General features: G+C 37.1%; 1 protein-coding gene across 1 annotated transcript in view; it reads right to left on the bottom strand.

The window, feature by feature from the left end:
• LOC126758405 (tRNA dimethylallyltransferase) overlaps positions 1-6593 on the bottom strand; it is a 149889-nt gene extending 143296 nt beyond the window's left edge. The window contains exon 1 of the mRNA XM_050472664.1: positions 6329-6593. Coding sequence (XP_050328621.1) covers positions 6329-6448 — 120 coding nt within the window. The 5' untranslated portion in view covers positions 6449-6593. The remainder of the gene's footprint in view (positions 1-6328) is intronic.
• Positions 6594-25062: the final 18469 nt, after the last annotated feature.

Here is a 25062-nt window from a genome sequence, read left to right on the forward strand (position 1 = left end):
ACAAATCCCATAAGGATGAAGAAAAGAGCAGGTGTTACCCTGTTGTCGTGCACTCCGTTGCTAAATCTAAGAGTCTCGCGCGAGTTTAGTTAGCGTTGGTCACAGGAACCAACACTTGGGGTTGCGAAAGCCTTCTGGCACAGAGTGGAACGCAAAATGTCCAGGGAACTACTAGCTCTTAGCACTTTCTTCTTCACTGTCCAGCTAATGTGGAGGATTTATGGTGCGATGGAGCGATGAGTTGTATGAGATATACGATGACATTGACATACATAGTTCAGTGAAGTTAAAGTTAGCGGCTACGCTGGCTAAGTCATGTCGTTCAAATGGATAAAAAGACTCCAGTTCTGAAAATATTCGACACAGTACCCGCCGGGGGAAGCAGAGGAAGGCCTATACTCTGTTGGAAAGATCAGGTTGAGAATTGCAAAAAGAAGAAACGACTGGCGGTGTCTACGCCAGCAAAGAAGAAGAAGAGTAAGGCGGAAGTCCTTCTCTTTACAATTATGAGCTCATATTTGGAGAGACTTTCACTTCACACTTCTAAGTGTCTAAGAGCCGATATAGTAAGCGGAAAAAAATATATTCATTTTTTTACCCATCCTAATATATATGTACCTACAACAAACACTTTTTCGTTTCAAAACCTGTTTGGACGAACATTTTCAAGGATTGTTTGGCTTTGTATTCTACCATAAAAAGCGTTAATGATTTAAAACCATTGAATTTGATACGCAAACATTATTCAAATAATTTGGACAGACTGCGCTCGATATGATAAACATTATATACTACATATATAGCATGCATATAGCATACATATGTACATAATGCAAATAAAGACAAGCTTGAAATTGTTAAATGCAATCAATTCGACTAATTTGATCGATTCCATAGCGGAACTCAGTCTGGTCAGCGGTCAGCATGCATAAAAGTAAAATTTTAATACGAAATTCTCAAATAAGCTCATCTTCAACCAAGACATACCCATAAAAAACGAACATAAATGCCAGCATGCGTGTTTGTTTAATTTGTTTTAGGTATGAACTGGATCTGCAGATAATATCTCCATAAAAAAAACATTTCCGTGTTTGCTGTTTGAATGGTGTTGTTTGTTGAGTTTATTTCTTCATTGAAATGTGTGACAATTTGAATAAACATTTCAAATCAAATATAAAAACCCGCAAATTCCAAATTAACTTCTGGTTTGAGTGGATTTTTTTTTATCCCAATGAAAGCAACATTTTTTTTATAAGAGGAATTTATACGACAAACCAGTTATTCACACACATAAATTAGAAGAAAATAAGAACAAAAGGCGTATTTTAATTGAATTGTACATACATATATACATACAAATAAATGCATGTATATGTATACATATACTTATATAAATGCCTTATAATATATGTAAATTAAAATAGAAACTTAAAGCTCTGTTAAATATTCGTGTAGCGTTTTTTCGGTTTGAAAAGTTAATAAATAAAATACAATAATAATAATTTTAGCTATAATCATAAAAAAGATGAGTCAAATGATCGTTCGAATGGTCCTTCGATGGGGAAACTAAAACACTCTACTTTCACAGATCTACGATCTAGATCATGTAGGAAGGAGTCAGTTTGTGTTTTTTCTTGTGGTCGAAAGTTACTGTTGGATCAACATGAGACTACTTTCTGGGACAACTTTTGGGGAGCCATTACAATTTTATCGAGACACTTTCCTATAGGACTCAATTCCAGAGCTCTCCTATATTTCCTAAAGAACTGAATTTAAGAGCTCTGCCAGAACAATTCGAATATGCACCTTGATTATACAATGCTAAAGACAATACTCTTCAAGTTTCTTTGACCTATCCATTCATAAACTTTTAAGAGATATGTAAAACAACGAAACGAGGTGTCCAAGTTTTCGAAGAAATAATTAAGTTCTATAGTTCGACTAAAAAAACAATGTCATTGGACACATTATACTTTTGCACTGTCCAGCCGGCAGAGTTTGGCCCTGGGCTAGTGGAATACCTGAAGAATTACATTAGATAAAAAGTTACAAATTTACTTTCGATTTTACTAAACACTAACTCGGAAAATTTCGTTTTATTTTTTGAATTTCTTTCTGCGATCTTATTCGGGGCGTTTTCCGAAGACGATATATGACTTTTGTAAGTACATGTTCAGATGAAGACTCTTTTTGCCGCTCAAACCTAATTTCTATCTCTTCTAGGTCAAAACATCAATTAAAGTGTTGAACAGAGCCGTAACAATGCCCTCAGCCTTTTCTCTGTCTCATATCAATTTTTCTTCGAAAGAAATAACAAAAAAGGTTTGGAAAATCAATAAAATTCTTTATTCCTGTGAAAGCACATTCGATGCGACTTCAGTTCTGTAGGCCAAGATCTTTTCACAAAATCCGCCACAACGACGTCACAGAGATGCCCAACTCTTGAGAACGACGTGTGAGAGACTGAATTGGCTCTTCCTCAATTGATGCGCTAGCGACAGCAATATTCTCGACACTACAGACCTCTTTGCATGCCCTACAAACCCTACCCATCTAACACCCTCCTCCCTTTGGTCCGACCCCGTCGAAACAGCACGTTTCTTGGGCCTACCGTTAGATGACATCGACGACAACACAACTGACACTTTTCATCCTAACGGGGATTCGATTTCCGTTAAAACAACAACAACAACACTACAGACGCTTCTTTGTGTCACTGGCACGGGAACATTTTGTACTGTGCCTGTGGATTCAAATTTGTCCACTTGACTATCAATTGTTGATCTGACAGAGTGATTATGTCGACCATAAATTGAACGTAGCGCTCTTAAAGTTGAGGCCACTAACTCCAAATTTCGGTAGTACATTTTATTAATTTCGCCTCGATGTTGGTTTGATTCCATGATGAAATGGCAAACCTTACTGAAGAGAAATGTCAAAAGAGCGGAAAAAATATGGCGTCGTTTGGTGTCGCTATCGGTCTACTTTTGTAGCGTCCCTATTGAAAACCCCGTTACGTAGTTACTATCTACAAATTACTCGCTTTGTTCATATTAAGAACTTTCTGACAATATACAGTATTACAGAATATTACGGTATTTCATATGACGATATATTCACCAAACATGGAGAACAAGTTTGCAATTTCCATGTTCGTGTACGGTTTGAGTGGACGAGCCCCAGCTAAAGATGATCACATAAGTTTGAGCGACATATGAGTTTCGATGACTTAAGCGCCGCTTCATTTGAATATTTTCGAAGCAACTAAATATATTGAGTTCTGAATGCAATGTGTATTATATGTTTATCACATATATACCACTAAAATATTGATGGGCCATAAAAATCGAAATGAACCTGATGTCACCTGTTACTATCGCTCCACAAAACTCTTTCGAGTTTAATTAAGTTAAAATGTTTATACAAAACGTAAAATGTTCATTATTATAGTGGCGAAATTAGCATAAACTCCGAAAGTTTAAGCCGGTTTTACTACCCTAAATCTTTAATTGTCTATGCCTTTTCTTTTTCAAACGCTTTTATCTGGTCGTCAAATTTACTAATAGAAATGCATACTTAATACCTTTAGAGAAAATGAATAAAATTAAAATATAAATAATGAATGTCAAACGAGAAATTGTTTTTACTAAATGCCTCGTGTTTCGAAGCAGTTTTAATTGGCTTGTCTATTCGATGGACATTTTTACGCATATATGTACATAAGTATGTTATAATTGGCAAGATCAATTAGCTAACGATTTTTTGCAACTGTTGAATCCTAGTCACTTAGACGGTTAGTAGCTTTTTGCTACTAATCGGCCTATTAATGGATATTCGAAATGTGTTCAGAGGCCGAGTGGTCAAGTGCTTCATTAGAAATTTAAGGCAATCAATGTCGGTTTTAATGTTGCTCATAAATTAAATTTTTTTTATAAAATTGTATGCGAATTTGCAAATTTTTCGAAGGTACTAAGTGGAATCGGTTGTGAAACGCTACTGCGATTCTAATTAAAACTCTTGCTGTTAAAAAAGAAATAACCTTATTATATGGAAGTCACCAGATGTTCCTATATGTTTGTTAAGGGGGTATTCTGGTCTAGAAATAAAAAAAAATTGAATTTTTTTATATTTTCTAAGTTCAACTATTCAAGAATATGTGTACAAGAGGAATTTTCAAACTTCAAATTATTTTCGGAGATATAGGCATTTTTCTGACTCGGCATCCAAACTGGTTCGGCCGGAACTAATCGAACAAAAGACTTTACGCGAAACTTTAAACGCGTTTTTCTCAAAACTGACTTTTTCGGAACGATACCCACGATTTCTCAGGTTCTACTAAACCGATTTACTTGAAATTTGTATAGAGTCTTCTTTATAGGCTTGTCTATGGTTGGAACTAGCCCCATACCCAAATTTTTATTTTTATTATTTAAAAAAAAATCGAAATAGTCAGAAAAAGTGATCCAAAAAAACTTTTTTTTCAGGCAGTCGCCATTTTGTGAAAACAATTTTTTCCCACTTTTCCGTAGTTCCGGCCATTGCGACATTATTCTAGATTAATAATCTTTTTTTTTTTTGGTTTCAGATAACTAGGAGGGTTGAAATCATGGGTATGGTCACGTGGAAATTTTTAGAGACCCCCCACTTCGTCAGCTCATAATTTTTGAATTTTTTTACTTTTTTTAGTTTTTAATTTTTTTCTCTACTCTTCTAAAATTAACAAATAACTAATAAAAAAAATGGATGATAAAAATATTAATTGCCTTTTTTTACGACACTTTAAAAATTACCTGAAATTCATGCTTCTAGACCAGAATACCCCCTTAAGAAGCAATTTGTTGAGCTCTCTAAGCTTGAATTTTGACAAAATCAGTAGTTAATACCCGAGAGGAATCCGAATGTTTGTATTACTGAACCATAAATTCTATATCCGGAGCAAAACGGACCACCTTTCATGAAGGTTTAAGGGGTTAGGCCAATCAAGGATTTTCCAAAAAACCATATTTTTTTGGTTAAAATTCGGATTCTGAAACATTATCCGGCTTGAAGTAGTAAAGTAGTAGTTTTGTTGAAGACCGCAATTTGTCCATTCCAAGACGTTTTCAAGACTTGGGAATGTCTCAAACCACATCCTAGCGGATTTTAAGAAAAAATTTGGGCTTTCGTCCATATAAAATTTTTTTATTCGGGAACTGAAGCCAATGAACCACCGTAAACGTCGTGAATTTGGTGAAGTTGCCTTGAAACATCAAGAAAACAATAACGATTTTTTTAAGAAAATCATCTCCGATGAGGCTCACTTTCATCTGATTGGTGCGAAAATCTACAAATTATTCATGAACAATCCCTTCATTAATCTAAATTGACAGTTGGGTGTTGTTTTTGGTCTGGTTGGATCATCGGTCCGTACTTCTCTCGAATTGAAGCTGATAACACCGCCGATGACAATAGAGAGCGGTATAGATCGATGATAACCAACTTTTTATGGGCTCAATGGTAAGAAGTTGATCATGACAAAATCTGGTTCCAAACAAGACGGAGCTGCGTGCCACACAGCTCATGCAACAACCGAATTATTTCAAGTAAAGTTTGGAGATTCGATTATTACAAGAAATTGTGACATTGAATGGTCTTCAAGAAGTTGTAGTAGGGATATTTGAAGTCACTTTAGCACTAAACCAGACTCTTTTCAAACTTTAGCTAGGCTAAGTGCGCCGTCTTTAAAAGGATTTTTCTCCAAACTGTGTTTTTGAATTCGGTTGGCAAGATTTCTCGAGAACTACTCAACCTATCTTCGTGAAATTTCACACAGGTTCTTGAGATACAATTCTTAAAGACTTGGACGAAGGATTCTATTTCTATTATCTTGCCAACGCAGGCGCATCTTTTTTGCGAGGGGCCAAAGGAAATGCCGTCGCAATGGCCCAGTTTAAAATATTTTTTTTTCTAAAAAAAATCAGAATTTCTTTGTTAATAGTGTATGTTTGTAACAATAAAAAATTCTAATAAAATATTTAATTTTTTATATAAGAAAAAAATTATTGAAAAGGCCGTTTTTTACCCCAGGAAACCCATGTAACCCCTTAACCAAGTCGGTGGTAATTATTTCTTTAAAGTTTTTTATAAAAAAAATAAAAACAATTCTTTAAAAATACCCTCAAATTTTATAAGTTTTATTAAATATTTAATAAACTAAACTATAATCCTTTATAAATAAATTATATTAACCTTTATTTACAATTCCCCACTATTATATTATTATCTTATAAAAAAATAAAAATTTCTACATATAACAACCCTGTAGCGTAAGCACTGGCGTTTAACATACCTGCATAGAGTCAGCGCTGATTATTTCGCCGCCGAATCGCTCTGCCAATTCCAGCGACAACTTTGTTTTCCCCGTGCCGGTTGAGCCCAAAATTACAATTAATGGCACTTTGCGTAACATATTTCACTGTATTTTTTTACTTTGAATAATAAATAGTGTTTTCACTAAAATTTCACCACAATTTAATACTGAGAAAACATCGAAATTTGTGCCAGAAATGTAAAAGCACGTAAAAGCGAACACATGAACAACAAAACAAACTAAACAATCAGCTGTTCGCTTTGCTAGCACAGCGCTTATTAGGGTGACCAGTTTAAGGTTTCAGTGTTTTTAGTTGTGAAATGTACGAGAATAAAGTGACCAGATGATAAATTGTAGATTATGTTTTATTAGATATATAATTATACCCTGAACATGGTATATTAAGTTTGCCACGATATTTCTAATACCCAAAAGAGACGTTCCAAAGTATATATAGAATGATCAGCGCGACAAGTTCAGTTAACTTAGCCATGTCCGTCTGTATATACGATTTTTTGGGAGATTTTGACTTGAAATTTTGCACACGTTTTTTTCTCTTGAGCCCACTGCTCATTTATCGGAACTGTCGATATCGGTCAACTATAGCATATAGCTGTCATACAAACTGAGCGATCCAACTCAAATCTTTGTATGAATTTTTTTTTATTTGACAAAGTATCTTCACGAAATTTGGCAGAGATTATTATGCGAAACATCGCTACACTCTTCAAAGAATTTATTCCGATTTGAGAACTATAGCATATACATAGTTGTCATTACAAACTAATCGATCAAAGGAAAGTCTTTCGATGGAATTTTTTTTATTTTATGCTTTAAAAAATACCCCTGTGGAGTGTATTAGTGTTTATTGGAACTGACAGATAAGACTGTTTCCAGCCCGATCCCTGCAAAAGTAATTACCGTTTCTCTCAAATATTGATAAATATATTTCGTTATCGAGTTTCCTTTCTGTTTAAAATGCAAAAATGTTAATTACTATTGAATTTTAATTTGAATACCTTAAATTAGATACCATGAACCATGAAATAGACAAAAGGTCCTTCACATTCAAGATTTTTTAAATGCAGACGTACTTATGTACTATATATGCATATACAGATTTTCCTTTTTATTGATAGACTGCAGCCCCTGTTGCTCACTTTCCATACAATGAATGAAATTAACCCTTGTCATGTTGGCTTGTTAATTTCTTGTTTCTTATGAATGCTCTATTTATCAGATTGTTACATTGTTAATTTCATGAATAAAGTAACCAAAAAATTGTAAGAAAGCAGCCAAAAACTACTACGTCATATTTAAGGTCAACACAAAAAATTCAAGTATGTCAGAAAACTATGAAAGCAACCCTCAGGTACCATTCTGGTGTAAATTATATGTGGTTTCAAAGAATTCGTTTGTGAAAGCCGGAAATTGAATTTTTGTTGTGTGTTCAACCACTATTGAATAAGTTGAATATATAGGTAGGTTTATACAAAGATATCAAAATTATTATTAGTGTTACTTAGTAATCGGTCCATATATCCTATTGGACTTCATATAGAAATTATGGGATATTGATGTTAGTCGCCTTGGTTGACTTTATGCCGTATACATCGACAAAAATAGATATTTCATTAGAATTTGGTGAGTATATCTTTCTATCAGATTTCTCTATAACTGTCCTATGCCAGGTATGGTTGATATAACCAGGTTCGCTACATAAATTGTAAAAAGCATAAGCTTATGGGATGCTAAAAGTAGGCTCAGACGATACTTTTTGTAATGGCGTAGCAGATACCGCAATGTTTTTGAGTAATGGTGCCGAAATGACAGCTCATTCCTGGATATAACGGGTTTTTCAATAGGGATGCTACAAAAGTAGACCGATAGGGACAGCCAACGACATCATATTTTTTCCCGCTCTTGCGACATTTCTCTTCAGTACGGTTTCATTTCATCATGGAAAGATATACGATCCACCAACGAGTCGATATTATTAAAATTTACTACCAAAATTCGGAGTCAGTGGCTTCAACTTTAAGAGCTCTACGTCCCATTTATGGTCGTCATAATCGTTCTGTCAGATCAACAATTAAGCGTCTAGTAAAAAAATTTGAATCCACAGGCACAGTACAAAATGTTCCATGCGCCAGTGAGACAAGGAAGTGCCCGTTATGTCGAGAATATTGCTGCTGCTATCGCATCAATTGAGGAAGACCCAAATCAGTCTTTCACACGTCGTCCTCAAGAGTTGGGCATCTCTGTGCCACCGTTGTGGCGAATTTTGCGAAAAGATCTTAGCCGACATCCTTACAAGATCAAATTAACGCTACAACTGACCACCGGAATCATCGTATGTTCGTGAATTGAGCTGAGCAACAACTTGAAAATAATCCAGATTTTCAGCGAAAGTCATCATCAGCGATGGGGCTTATTTCTGGCTGAATGGCTTCGTCAATAAACAAAATATGCGTTATTGGTCAGGCAGCAGTCCACACGTACTCAATGAGTCATTGCATACCGAAAAAATTATGGCTTGGTGCGGTTTATGGGCCGGCGGCGTCATCGGGCCGTACTTCTTCCGTGATGATCAAGATCGGTACGTTACTGTGAATGGGAATCGCTACCGCTCAATCAGAGCAGAATATTTTTTGGCCAAATTTGATGATATGGACTTGGACAATATGTGGTTCCAACAGGACAGCGTCACAAGTCACACAGCGAATGATACAATCGATTTATTGAAAACCAAATGTTATCTCACGGAATGGCCCAATCAATTGGGCACCTCGGTCATACATTTTGACGCCGTTAGACAGTAGACAGTATGTCAAGTCTATGGTCTAAGCCAACAAGCGAGCGATCAGTTGTAATAACGTAGAACCGACTCACTAGCGATCAGTCCACTATGTCACCCAACCATTTATTTCTCGTTTGGTTTGTTTCTCCTTTTTTTAAAACGATTAACCCTTGTATGTAAATACAAGCTCCTTCCAAAGTTCAAATTTAATATAAAACGGCTAAATATTGATTTTGATTTTCGAAAAGCAAACTGGCTCTTGACAAAGTTCATTAACCGGTACATAAATTTGCGGATTTTATAACAAAACATTAAAATGTTTTAAGCCTACGTACATACATACATACCTACATACCATATACATACATACATATGTATATATGTACATATGTATGTATACTTTATGCGGCCTTATAGAAGCCGTTTAGTACGCACACAAATTATATCAGCAAATTCTTGCCGTTTAAGCATTAAAAGTCAACAAACGTTTTGAAGGACAACTTACGAAATTTTAATTTGATACAAAAATTGCATAAATACATAAACATAAATTCATTATTTATGTGATAAGAGAAGAGAGGGTAGCGCTTGTGGACCACATAATGCCGAAACTTAAAACAAACCGATAAAAGCGGCATTTATACATATGTATATATGTACATACATACATATGTACATACTATGTTACTATTATCTTATACATACATATTTATGTGTGTTATACATACTTATGTATACATCTACCATATGTATGTAAGTATGTGGGTTTGTAAATTAAGCAATTTAACTTGATTTCTGTTATCATCTAGATTTCATCACATTTTGCATGTTTTTGTTAACAAATTATAGCTCTTTGAGTAGCTAAAAAAATTCTTTACTTAGGCTGATAGTAGTTTGTGTTTTGTTAATTTGCCTTATTTTCCGATTTCATTTGTGGATTTATTCAAATTCAGAAATATTCGGGTCCCGAAAAAAAATTTTGATTAACGGAGGATGGAGGATTATATGTTTGAGGAAATTTCGATTGCCAACTTGGGAGATATTTTATTATATAATTCAAGCAGCTACGTGGCTCTGTGGCCAAAGAACATCCGTTTACCTCCACCCTCGCCAGAGTTTCTGAAATCTACTTCAAATATATTCGAAATAACAACACCAAAAAATTAATAATACTGGGAATATTTTAAAATATTTTTTATATACAAATTGATGCCATGTAAATGACTCGAATCTGGTTATAACATTTGGATGATGTTGTAAATTGAAGACTTCTTAAGGGATGGTAATTAAATGAACTCGTTTTTTTTCCTGGAAGGTACTGTTCTGTAGCTTTCTTCATGGATTTAGGAATATTGGAAACATGGTGGTTAAAAAGAAAAACCTGTCGGTTTGACATACATAATGAATACATTTCTGAGAAAACGATGTCTCAAAAGTTTGTATATATTCAGTTTGTATGGCAAACATTACTTCGGAGATTACATGTCAAAATTCAGGCACAACAACCTAAAAAAAAACATCTTCTATGTCGTCGAAACACTTGTTTCCAAAATACCACGTTAATTTCTTATGCTAAGGCACGAACCAAAGTCGTAGAACCAACTGCTAGTTAGTGAAAATATTTCCACATCAATAACGTAAAAACAGCAAATTTTGTGCCTGGATTAGATTGCATACCAAATAAAGCCATATAAGCCATAATTTTAAAACAGTTTGCTATACGCAAAAGTGTACAATACGTGTTAAAAAAAATGGGATATTCCTCGACCCTTGGAAAAGGATTGGTTATAATTTCTAAACCAATAATGGCTCTGGAGTAACCTTTATGACACCGAAAGCATAGTAAGAAACCGTTTGTAGTGACGATTCAGAAATTCGGATTATTAGAAAGACGATACAGATGAAGACACCAAGAGCGCATCTTCTATGGAGTACCGCAAGGCTTGGTTCTAGGCCCACTTCTATAGAATATAATGTATGACGGGGTGCTAAAAGGACACCAACCGAAAGCCGTTAAGTTAATTGCGTACGCAGACGACCTTATGCTGGTAGCATTGGTTAAACACCTAGATGACCTCCGGAGCAAATGCAATGAAAGCATAAACGATCTGTGCCAATTAGTCTTGCTCATAAGTACTAGAAAAGTGGAGGAAAGTATATCTCTTACTATAGTGGAGTGTGAGATTCATTCACAGCCACAACTAAAGTATCTGGGACTGATCAATAATGATGGCAAATAAAGCCTGCGTGCAATCCAGCTGGCGTTTTTTACCTGCAACGGGTATACAAGTTATCGGTTGTATTATATGCGGCTCCATTATGAATCCAAGCGCTAGGCTTTAAAGCATATGCCAGAGAAATACCATAAGCACAGTGTACAGGCTGCCGGCAATAAGAATTATCAGAGCCTTCCGAACAATATCAAGCGATGCCGTTGAAGTAATAGCCAGTATGATGCCCATTGACATCCAGGGTGATGAATACGAGCGGGTATACAAGTTATCAGAGTTGTTTACAAGAGCCAAAAGAGATGAGACATTCAAAAGCTTAACAATATGGCAGCGGCGGTGACAAACCTCACTCAAAGGTCCACAGACTGAAGCCGGACATGACATCCATGCGTGGATAGACGTACGACATGGGGACCTGGATTTGCACCTAACCCAAATACTAAGTGGACATGGCTGCTTTAAAAGATATCTGTACAGATTCCAGCACGACATTAGTCCGAATTGTCCGACGTGTTCAGAGTGCTTTGAAAACTCTGAGGGTGGATAAATGGAAACGGAGTCGGGGTGGCCATTTCTCCGACAAATCGTAAATGGCATAAAATTATCCCTCCCCTCAGGTTGTTACAGACTCCGTGACAAGCTTAAGATACCCTGTTGAGGGTATAAACAATTTTAATACCTTCCCACCTCAAACTCACTCGTCGCCTGCGGGCTTCACGTGTGCAAGATATTCTTTATAAGGATGGGATATGCTCCTGGCTGATCCTTAGCAAACCTGTGTATAATGTCAATGTGTTGTCAATTCAAGTGCGCATCATCTTTCTTCAAATTGGCCATTAAGCCGCAGAGACCCAATAAAGCTAATACGATATTCAATGCGAGCAGCCGCTAAATAAAAAGGGCTGACGCTTCATTTCATATTCAATAACATTTAGCGGACTTGTCTACGAGTACTGAATTTATTAACCCTCCTTGATATTTATTTGGGACATACGGAACAACAACAGCTCTGTACCCTTACATACGCATTTTTTTACAACAAAGGCAAGCAATGCTTTCTTGGGGCACATATTGTGTGTAATTGATTCTATTTATTTACACATAAACTTATGACGCAATTTATATTCAAAATCTGTGTGAACCAGGTTGCATGATTTAAATTTCGTAGGACATGCCAGGGTTGGCAAAAGCTTCCAGTTGGTGCTGTGTGCCTTCCGCTCGCAAATTATCTTACTTCGAATGCTTGTTATTGTATTCTGTACACACATACTTTGAATGTGAAAAGAAGCAAAAACAAAAGCATAAAAAGTTTGCAAGCTCTTCTCCTCCCAACTTGAAAGAAAGCTGGGGTTTGGCATACAGCGCCGTCAGCTCCTTGCTAAATGCGCACACGTGTTGTTGTGGAAAACGACGCCATCCGCCTTTGAGGTACAGGCACATAAAGCGGACATGCTCACAAAAACAGGAAACTTTAAATTCTACCCTCAAACCAACAATAAAAATACTCCTCAAAATCGCTTGAATGCAAACGAATACAAAAAACAAGTTCGAGCTGAATTTAAGTTTTCGGCGAGATTCTTAAAGTCTCCTTTCTTTCAATACTCATTTTCAGCTTTCCTCAAGCGCGTAATTTTTTTTTGTATTTTCGAAGTTTTGTTGTTGCTATGCAAACATTTGTGCAAGAATTCGCGTATCGCGTTACTTGATCCCTTTCAATTGTTGTTTTCTTTTTATTGTAATGCTCTATTAAAATATTTTTATGCAAGTTTAATGTGTTGTAAATTGAATGGCAGCATGAGTGTATGGAAGAATAAAGAATATCTTGTTTTTCAAACACTTTTTTTACTATAAGTTTACTGAATATCAAAACAGAGCTTTGTTAATTGTTATACAATGGCCTTCTAATTCTTATGGTATTTTCAAACTAGTTAAAACTCATAGCCTCAGTTGTTCTGCTTTTAGTTGGGTAACTATCTCATTCGATGCTGACTGCTGTTAATCTTCTGGATTTTCCATGACACGAGAACAGCCCATTATATCCTGGTATCGATCAAAATCAAGCATGTGGTTTTATTTAAACAATCTCCCGTCGATTAACTACACGCCTACGGATGTGCTACTGTTTCATAAAACCCTTCTGTATGCGGCCTTAAATATTTTAATATTTATTTTATATATTTTAATCCCATTAAAGTATAAACTTTTAAGAAAGCACGGCAGACACCGGCGGGTACTGAATAGAAAACCTTCAAAGCTGGAGTGTTCTATCGACTGCCAACACGCAATGGACCATAAATCTTCCGCAAAACCTTTCTCTCGAACACTCCTAAGGACGACTCATCAGATGATTTCATTGTTTATGTCTCCGTACCATATAGCAGCACGGGAATGATGAGGAACTTGTAGAGTTTGGTCTTTGTTTGTCGAGAGAGAACTTTACTTTTCAATTGCTTACTCAAACCAAAATAGCACCTGTTGGCAAGAAGTGAATCTGCATAGGATTTCAAGGACGAAAGAGGCTTTTAGAAACTTCAAATTAGGAATTTTGGTTCTCCGAAAATCCACGTATCCGATGTTGCAGCCTTCAGTCATAACATTATTTCTGACCTTGTTAGATATTTATATAGAATTTATATTCAGGAAAGAACTTGGGTTGTTATTAACCCTTTTCTCAACTTGACATCCATGTATTTAATGAAATTCAAGGGATCTGTGGAAATTTTTTAAATAAGTTTTCCACTTAAGACATGATTTTATTATTCTAGCACAAGTATTTTCTCGCGTCTCTCATTGAAGAGACAAATATGAAATTGGTTTAAAAATGACAACAAAATCGATCCGTTTCTGAACGGAATGGTTACTGGATTAAAAAGTAGGTCACTTACTAAGGCGTCAATCGAAAATAGTCATGGTTGAATTGCGATGAACTGGCGCTAAACGGTGATCAAGCCAGCGTTGAGGGTTAGAGAGTTGTGTAATGTATTTCTTGAGATGCCAGGGAATCATCTAGTAAGTGATAGGGCCGTAGGGGAGACCAAACTCTTAATACGGACCTGAAATGTCAACAATTGGACCGTCTAAAGGAAATAATCGCGCAGAACTTTTGGTCAATAGGGGAGGAATTGTGTTCCATAAGTAAAACGCTAGGTCACACAGATCTATAGTGATTCATTAGAAGCTCCGCAAGCTTGGTTAAGTTCTTATACATCTCCCTGATAGTTCGGACCTGACACCAGGCATGATCAGATAGCAAGGTAACAATCAATAGTAACTGAATCGTTTTTCGCAACTGAAAGCCTTTTATTATTTCAAATGATTCTTTACGTTAGACATTAAATGGGAAAAATTAAAATTTTATGAATCATCTCAATATCGAAATCAGTCAAATTCAGTTGTCAAAGATTCGGTAGGCACGTAGTGCGCTCGTTTTTCCGCATACTATAGACTTGTATTAAGTTCATAAATCTCCACAAAATAGCTTTTTTACCATTTTCACCAGCAATTCTAATATAAATGTTATGTGCACAAAAAAGGTGGATGTGCATTCATACATATATTTATATACATAACTTAAAGCAAACTTATATCAGTCCGTAGCACTTGAGGTAAAGGCACCAGTGAAGGGAAATAATAAAGAGCATTTTCATTGCGAACAAGTACTAAGTGTGTCTGTGTGTATATATAAAACGAAGTAAATTTTGTAAATTGTTATGTCCTCTAATTGCGGCACTTTGCCTCATTTTGTAGCAAACACGTACTTCGGTACTCGTGTAAATGCCTTCTTACTACGCGCAACAACAAGTTTGAGCTTCCGCTTCCTGTCGCTAACAGCCTCCATGCCACGCAAAAAGCACAGCAACAACTGTAAAGAGATAAGGAGGCGATGAGTTCGAGTGGAACCGCAATTTATATAAGATCTTCTTTAGTGGAGTAGGCACCGCTTAGGCGGTTTTAGTCGGGCTTACAACAGCGCGCCAATCGTTCTTCCTTTTCGCAGTTTGGCGCCAATCGGAGATTCCAAGTGTAGCCAGCTCCAGCTCCATGTTGTGTCCTTTTCATTGGGGTGCTTTGTTTACGTATCGGGTCCCAAACCCGAGCGATGTTTCGCCTGCTAGTTCGTCTTGAAACGGATGTTTTTTGGCTACTCAGAGGATACTTGGTCTAAGACCGAAAGTCGTAAGCTGTTTGAGCCATATGTAAATGAATCGTTTCTGACCACTCCCAAGTGAAAGGCGCTCAGAAGACTTTCTTCATTTACGTGAACTTCTACACATGGCTCCATCCTTCATATTCCATATAGGCAGGACAAATTAAAATATGAATAAATGCTCATAGGCTCATTTTTAAATGACTTAAAATTTTCGTTCGAAAATCCACCGAAGTACTACATATATACATACTAATTTTTCTGAATTCTTTCCAATATACGACAGCCTCGAAATACAACCCAGAACGCAGAATGACTCTTGCCAAATGGTGCTATTTCGGACTGAGTAGGCAATTGAGAAGTAAAGTCCTTTCTCGGTGAACAAAGACCAAACTCTATAAGTCACTCATTATTCCCGTCCTACTATATGGTGCAGAGGCTTGGACGATGACAACATCGGATGAGTGGACGTTACGAGTTTTCGAGAGAAATGTTCTGTGGAAGATTTATGGCCCTATGCGCATTGGCAATGGCAAATACCCGCCGGGGGAAGCAGACGAAGAGGATGACCTCCATTCCGTTGGAAAGACCAGGTGGAGGCGTCACATTGCAAAAAGAAGAAACGACTGGCGCGATGTTGCTACCTTGGCAAAAACCGCGTAAGCGCTGTCTGCGCCAGTAAAGAAGAAGAATTGACGGCTTCCTAGAGTACACATAAAATTGGTCCACATTAAACGATGGGCACACGCTGAAAGAGCTTATGAACCAAGTAGAAAATGAAAAAGTAAAATCCCCTCTTTATTGTTTAAAATCGTGCGAGGTCCTTGTCATGTCTGACATACTCTTATACACGTATAAATAAGTACTAAGAGACCTTAGAACACTGAATCGAAGACAATAAGTTCAGTAAGCAGACAGACCGAACACTCTTAAAAAGTTTGCTATTACCCCTGCTAAGAAATGCACCTAGGATGGACCCAGAGTTCATAACTATGGTTAGCTACTCGTAGCAAAGGAAAAAGCAGAAGTTCTTCTTGTGTTCGGGTGATCAGAACTATTTAGCTTTGCAAAGCGTCTTGGGTTGTACAGTTGATTTAACTGAAATCGCTTAGCCGGGTTCTAAACCTCAGAAGAAGAACAAAACCTCACCATTCGAATTCTGGAAAAAACACTCTCAGCGGCATATTGCGCTCGGGTATAAAAATGCGGAAGCAACAACAATGTAAAAGTGAAAAGTGAAAAGAGTCACGCTGGAGCAGCACCTTGCCACACTATTTAACAATACACTTCTATAACACATTTTAGATGCTACATACACACATATATACATACATATGTATATATATATGTATATATGTGTGTCTGTGTGTCTATGACTGCTTGTTGATCTGCCTGCGTGTGTAGTGGTATTCCTAAAAATTTTTTTATTAGCATATTTATCCTCCATTTAGACTTCAGGCCATCAAATGCAAATTTCCACTGTGTACAGTGGTACACTTTTGGCACTTGGCCGCTACTTCGTTATCCCCAGCGTCGGTCGCGACGTCATGCAAATTGAAGTTGCAAGTTGCAACAGAGCAAAGCAACAATGCGCCGTTTAAGAAAAGTGGCACGAGTGAGTATACCAGGCATGCACATACATACATATGTACATACATACATACATGTTTACATATGTAAATGTGGCTAAGACGTAAATGTGTATGTGTGTGTTTGTGGCGAAAGGTAAGTAAGTTTGCATAAAAGACAAAGCGCGTCACGCTGCCACAAAGTCACGAAATAGCTGCAAACCCAACGCCACATAGCCGGCTAAACAACAATAACAATAGCAATGCAATGGGGTATACAAGCAGCAACAACAATAGCAAAGTTGCAATAATGCTGTCCGCACACTTGCGGCCTGCTCAAGTGAGTTCGTCACGCTACGAGTGTTGGAATGTTGCATGCAGCATGCCGCACGGCTGCCCATGTATGCGTGTGTGTGTGTGCTATGCGCCGTCTGTCGCGCCGCAGCCATGCTGCTCGCCATCGGTGGCCAGTCATGCCATTCAACTTGGCCACACACTGCAGCGCCCCTCTGCCGCACTCTTTAGCGCCCTTTTAGCGGCACTTCAATGCGCACTCGCGCCCTCCGCAGTTCTTTCCAGCCTCGACTGCACTTGTAGAGCCCGGTAAGCGCTACCTACTCGTGGGCTCCGTCGCTTAATGCCTCACCTTTGCGCTTTATTCTTGTTACAATGCCAGTTATTGTTGCCATTTACTTGCTCATTGTTGCTGTTGTTGTAGCGCTTTAGTTTATTTTTTACTCATTGCGTTTTGTTTTATTGAAAATCCACAATCAAGCTGTAAATATAATAATTTGCGCGATAGTAATAAGTTATTTATTTAATTTTTCATTCTGATTGAGGGTCCCCGTCCGAGGAAACGTCCAAGGGAATGAAAGAGTAGAAAAAGCGAAATGTCGCAGTAGCACGCGAGTATTTTATTACATTGACGGGTATAAATGCTCGGCAATAAAGAGGCAATGAAATACAAAAAATATCTTCAACATTTAATGACTTCATATTCATAATTGTTATCAGTATGCATGTGTGTGTGTGTTTGTATAGTTTCTTTGAAGGTGAAGTATGCGCTAATTCTTGAAATTTATGTTGGCTCTCAACATTTTGTGGGGTGAGGGGCCTCTCTATGCGCAATATGCTTATATAGCCTTGCAATAACCCTCATTATCTGTCTCATTGAATTATTTGTTGAAGTTTGTGTAATATATTAATACCTAGGTTTAGAGGCATTTAGCTAGGGAGCAAATTTATGTGCACGTTCGCATATTGCCGACTCTTTATTGGGTGTGCAGCCTGGAAAATGAGTTTTTATCAGTTCTTGAAAGTGCAAAGTCTTTCCACAGTCATTTGCTGATATAAAAATGAACAAGAAAACTCCTTAGCTTCAGTTGCACCGAAGCTAAAATTCAAAAACTTTACTTACAGGCGATTTACTTCGATCGTGCAGTTTGTATGGGAACTAAATGTTATACTCAATATCTCGAAAACTGAACGTCAGACGGACATGGCTAAATCGACTCGGCTCGTCACGCTGACCATTTATATATGTATGTATGCATGGGTCTTCCGACGTCTCGTTCTGAGTGTTAGAAACTTATACCTCGTACACCTTGTTCAAGGGATAACAATTGTCACATCGAATACGAGTGCATACAAACCTAAAGCCAAAGACGTTCCAGTCGGCGATTTTTAATGGCAAAAGCAAATAGTTCCGTAATATTGTATGCAGCGCCAGTATGGATACAAGCAATGGATCTAAAAGCTATTATGCTAAACAAATAATTGTAGTGGTTGGGCTTTCAGGCTTTCTGCAATTCGGGTAATAAGTGCTTTTCGGACTACTGAAGTATTAGCCAGTATACCGCCCATTGACATCCAGAGAGATAAACTCGAGCAATTATATCAGCTATTAGCGCCTAAAAAAACAAAAAGTAGCGGCAAAGAGGAGAGGAGAGGAAAACGAGCACCAAAATGTGGCCGGAGCAGCGGAATTCCTCATCCAAAGGGCCCTAGACCCATAGACTTATTCCGGACATCCACTCGTGGATAAAAAAACGACATGGGGACCTGAATTTCCATCTGACTCAAATATTTAGTGAATATGGGTGCTTTTCACAATGACATTAGTCCGTACTGTCCGACGTGTACAGAGTATATAGAAGACTCTGAACATGTACTAAAAACTAAAACTAAAGTTAGTTTTACGGTCGAATTTAACGACACTGATAAATGGAAAGCTGTTAGCGAAGCGTCAACATTCATAATGGCAAAACTGAGACTTTTTCAACAGATTAGGCGTCCGTCAGTCCGCACAAGAGAGGAGACTTAAACTCCTGTCCCACCCACAAAGTAATACTTAGCCGCGGGCTCCGTGGGAGAGTCTTAAGTTGGGAGTAGGTTAAGTTTAAAGGATTAAAGTTCCGCACTCCGGCTTTCGGTACTTCTCCCTACTATAAAAAAGACGTTGAACTTAAAATTGAAGATCTGTGTCGATCTCTTTCGATCGATTCAAATCTATCTTCAAAAAAGTACCATACTTAGAAAAAATTACAATAGGAGAAATTTCATTGGTGTGAATTATCGGTTCAGAGACTGAAAATCTGTGGTGCGAAGCTGGCTTTAGTTGACTAACCTTTACTTTAGACCAAGGTAATATATGAGATTACCTTAAACAAATTCTACTATACCCTATAAGCAAACACCATAAACTTAAGTTTTATATTATCGCCCAGTAATTCAAGAATATCAAAACTTAATTTGTATTTAGTCGACAGAAAGCAATTTCCCCTCGCTTTTGTCAGCAGATTTATGGGAAATTCATAATGAAGCTTTTAAGCGAGACGACACCACTCTAAGAAGTATCTAAAGTAAAGTATTCAAGTAGGCACTGTTAGCTTCAGACTTCTGAAAACATTGACTTCAATAACTTTTTTTTTTGTAGAAAACCTCTCTATATGGTTGACCTTTTTCCACCTGTTTGAGTTGAGCTTTTTGGCCATACAAAGAAGCAATCCATATTGCTTAATTCATTATATGCGCAACAGATGGCTTTAATAATCGCCTTGTAGGCCATAGATATGGCGTTAAAAAGATACGATTTCGTAACAAAAAACCATCAGTTTTGTAATTGCTTGGTTCATTATTTGAGCGCGTTCGAAAAGAGCATTTTACAGTTTTTCTTTGATAAAGGTGTAAACGGCGGCTGAAAATGTGAATAACATCATGGTGACAATATTCGAATAGGCAATCAATTGCAACTCCAGTAATTTTGACGTCAAAGATACACTTTGTCCTGGAAGTAGAATTGTCGAAAAAATTCAGACAGTAATGGAAATCATTGTGTCCGACCGTCTTGTTTGAAACCATTTAAATTTCACTGAGTTTCCATTTCCAAATCTCTGTTGAATCGGAAGAAAATATATGTATACATTTACGACAGCGTCAAGCGAAAACAGTCGTGTTCGAATAGTGATGAGCCGGCGCATAAATAGTGACCCAGCCACGATCGAGGGTCAGGGAATGATCTACTATGAGCACCTCTGCAGCTACACTTTTAGTTCGGACCTGTACTGTCAAAAATTGAACCAGCTGAAGGAAATATTCGCACAGAAGTCACCAGCTGCGGTCAAAAGAAGAGAGAATTGTGTTCTATTGAGATAACGCCAGCACACATATGTACATCAATAGTTTGCTTGAGAGGTTCTAATGTGTCTTGCTCAGTGCAAGAATTATAATTATGACTATCGGTTATAATATCGGTTATCGGTAATAATTTTGCTGGTGAGACTTACGCTTCAAGAGAAGCTTGTGAAAAACAACTGTCCTTGGTTCTGGTCAACAGGTACCAAATTGTGGAACAAAACCGTGCTTATTAGATCTTATACATTATTAATACCTTTTGGTATATCATTGTATATTTTAGTTATTCCAAAGATTCATATTTTGCAAAAATTTTATGAAATTTTCAAAGGAAAATATGCAAAAATCAGTCTTTACGACATCATTTACGCAGTTTTTCGGAAAAAAGATGCCTCTGCCTCGAGAGCAGGGGGCCTATTCTGTAACTCGATTCGAAAATGTATTCTATTCGAAATTCGGATCTACTTTATTATTATGCGAAAGTTGTACCACCCTGTGCCAGAAAAAATACGTACAATATTCGTTTTTGCTTTCTACAACTCAAAAGCTAACGAATATTTTATTCGAAAATTGGCTTGAAAATCCGAAAATTGAGTTACAGAATATACAAAATCCGAATTCAAGTAAATTGATTTTCGAATCGAGTTACAGAATAGGCCCCCAGAACTTTTTATCGGATCATCCACATAAAAAAAAACAAAAATTACTTGTCTAATATAACACTATATATTGAGTATTGGACGAAGAAAAAGAAAAAAAGTGAAAAATGTATTTTTGACATCCGTTTTTACAAAAAAAAAAAAAATTGGTGGAAAGTTTCCACTGTTTTTTCTCAAAGTATTGAGTATTTAGGACAATATTGTAGAGAGTTATAAAATTAAATAAGACCCCCTTAACGAATAAATATAACAGTGCGTAGCATGTACCTAGCAACAACGAGAGATATCGGTAGATCTTAGTAGAAATATTATACTTGGCATATGGAAAATTAATGCCAGAAGTGTCAATTAGCATAATTTGATTAAATTTTAGTAAATATTTTTATATACTACGTATATGTATGTACATATATGCAGACGTTATGATAAATACTTCACTAGGCCCAAAAGTAGAAAAGCAATTCACGTGACGGGCTATTATTGTTGCAAAAAGGGGTACAAACCTATTTATATCAGGTACATATATTGTTATTTGACATCTGCAGAAATGAATAATATTTTTTTCGTATGTAAGCAAGGGTAAACAAAAATATGAGACTACCAAATAATACTTCCAAAAAAAGGTATAAATGTATGTGCGTCATTGATTAATTTTGTTGATCTCAACCCTTTGCTGGTGCGTAACTGACAGCTGTTATTACCCCAGACCAAAGCATAGAAATATTTTTTTCTACAGTTACCATGTGTCGCAATGTATAATAATCAAAGATTCCAAAGAGCAATCAAATGTCAATCAAAATCTAGAATATGTCAATGATATGGGCGCTTTGTTACCCAACACACAAATTAGATAAGATTCAAACTCCCAGTTGAGGAATGAATGTGAAAAATTGGGAAAGGGTGCTTTGTAAATTTTTTCGCTTGCCTCCATTCCGATATTTTCACGACCGGAAGTGTTGTTGGCAATTTATTGACACATTTCGAGCGAGGGGACACAAGATTTTCTAACAATTGATGCCACTTAGTTGGACAAGCATAGGCCAACTTCTTGTAAAAGTTTATTGAAGTGACAAAAAATTGTAATTGTTGTTGTAAATGCATTGTATATTACTCATATCAGCAATTATCGAACAAGGAGGGGTCCGCTTTCAATGCGGTATGCATGAGAGTGAGCGCTAAGGCGCTACAACATAAAATAAGTAACCCGGCGTATCCCTTCTTCTTTGTGTGAAATTAATTTCCCTTTCTGAAGGGCGTTGATTATGTTGCATGCAACACGTTTAAATACCCATTTTTTATTTCAAATCAATCGCTTTTGTTAAAGTGTCACTGTTGCTTCGAGACCCAATATCAAATAGAAATTTACGAGGTTTTTGTCGTTGCGCTCCTAGCATTGAATGAGGGTATACTTCCATATTAACACTGTGAACTTACTCATACATACATAATCATGGCATAATTGTGAATTCATCAAACTAATTTATATGTATTCCATTGCTATACACTCGTTAATTTGCCGAAGATGTTTGTTGTTAAACATTTGCTTGTTATTACAGGTTGACACCAGATTTATAGCAGAATGAATAAATTAACATTTTTCCAGCGCACATACTTACAAAGGTGTAAAGTGTTGTGACAGCACTTGACGAGTCGCGATTAGGCAGTTGCCTGCCCGTTAGGAAAAAAGCAGTTTAAATCATTCACGAAGACCTAGCATACATATGAAAATGCTTTGGGCATAGTTGTCCGAGTTTTTAAAACATCAATCATAGATATGGGTTATTCAGCTTGCGATACGACCGATAAGTGAACTATTCCCACACCCATGGTATTCGGTAAATTTGATATCAGTGACTATTCCCTTTTTCACGGTCTCAAAAAGTGGTTTAATGGGAAAATGTTTCAAATATGGCGGCCAAATAAGAAACAAAGTCTTGTTTTTATGGTCTCTGGAATGATCACTGCCGAGCCGACATCAAAATGCTAACAGATTCTTACAAAAAAACCAAAAACAAGAGAAAGATGCCAGCTTAATTTTAATAATTAAACTCAGGAAGCATTATTATAGCTATACCTGATGCTTGTCATTGGTAATGAGGGGTGAAAGATTGCCAATTTATTCTAGAGCAAATTTTTTTAATACTGCAAGAAGTAGTCTTTAGGGTCGTGCTATATTTCTTTTAAAACTAGTTTAAAGGGTAAATGTGTTTAAATTTTCTATTGTGATACCCTTTAGTCATTATAGCTACGCCTTGAGTTCGACAGATAAGAGATCCGTTTGAAAATTTTAGGAATACTTTATATGTTTGAAGTTATATGCGTTTTCCGACGACGCTACTAAAGGTTCGCCACTGCTGCACTGAATCCAGCCTTCCCGTAGATGAAACCTAAAGGAAATCTCTTCAGAAAGATATCAATAGCTCAGAAAATGCCGGTACTTCCTAAAAAAAGATTAATTTTACCGAAAATTTTATTTACGTAAGTCTAAAACGCTGGACACGTGCTATGAGCTACAAGCGCTCATAGAACATATCTTTCGTCACATCGAGATCTATCTTGGAACTTGCTTTAACACCCAACACACAACACAACAGGTGCTACTTCGGACTGAATAAGCAATTGAGAAGTAAAGCCCTCTCTCGACGAACGCAGACCAAACTCTACAAGTCACTCATCCTCCCCGTCCTGCTAAATGGTGCAGAAGCATGCATCTGATGAGTCGACGTTACGAGTTTTCGAATACCGCAGTCGATAGAACGATGACCAGTACGAGATATACGACGCCATTCACATTGTTCAGCGAGTTAAAAGACAGCGGCTACGTCGTCCGAATGGAAGAAAACACTCCAGCTGAAAGTATTCGACAAGGTACCTGCCAGAAGAAGACGAAGACCTCCACTCCGTCGAAGAAGTTTTAATGACCTTAATAACGTTCTCATTACTTATTTATTTCAGGCTAGTTCAAAGCCCCAAGTCAGGTGAAGTTCTTCTCTTAACTGGGTTTTCGAATACAGTGGATGATTCTTCAATCTCTATTCCTGGCAGCTGTTGATAACTCAGTATTCTATCAGACGAAGTGTCGTAGTCATTCTAGTCTATTCCAGATTTCCTTAGTTAGATCATGTGCCTTTATACCGATTTCGGGATATACGATTTTTTTGTGACTTCGAAGTTTGACGTAACTCTCCAGTAAAAACAGTTGCACACAATAAGTTCAAAAATGTACGGTGCTGTCAAATTCAAGTTTTAATTCGAGTCGAATACTTTGAGTCAATGATAATTTTACTTTTCCAAGCTTAGTGTCACAGTCTTCCCTGCAGGGATTAATTCATGTACTACCATTTATGGGAACCTACATAAGTTAGCATAGGTATATGCATTTATGTATTCACAGCGATTCGCTAGCAATTTGAATGCGTTCAACACAAATTAATATTGCGTACACGTTCTGTGGCGAGCATAAAAATTCACAAATCTTCCAGCGAAGACATGCGTACACGCAGCATTGCTACAAGTTCTGTGGCGACGCGAGACAGTGGCACCGACCAAGCCACCAGCCTGATTTAGCGAAAGCATTGCTACGCATGCGCAATTAAATGCCTGCTTAGTAGACCTGCGTCTGTGTCGGCTGGTCGCGCGGTACGAGGCGGTTCATACCTTGGTACAAGTGTCTTT

Source organism: Bactrocera neohumeralis, chromosome 5 (assembly GCF_024586455.1).
Source record: "Bactrocera neohumeralis isolate Rockhampton chromosome 5, APGP_CSIRO_Bneo_wtdbg2-racon-allhic-juicebox.fasta_v2, whole genome shotgun sequence".
NCBI lineage: Eukaryota > Metazoa > Arthropoda > Insecta > Diptera > Tephritidae > Bactrocera > Bactrocera neohumeralis.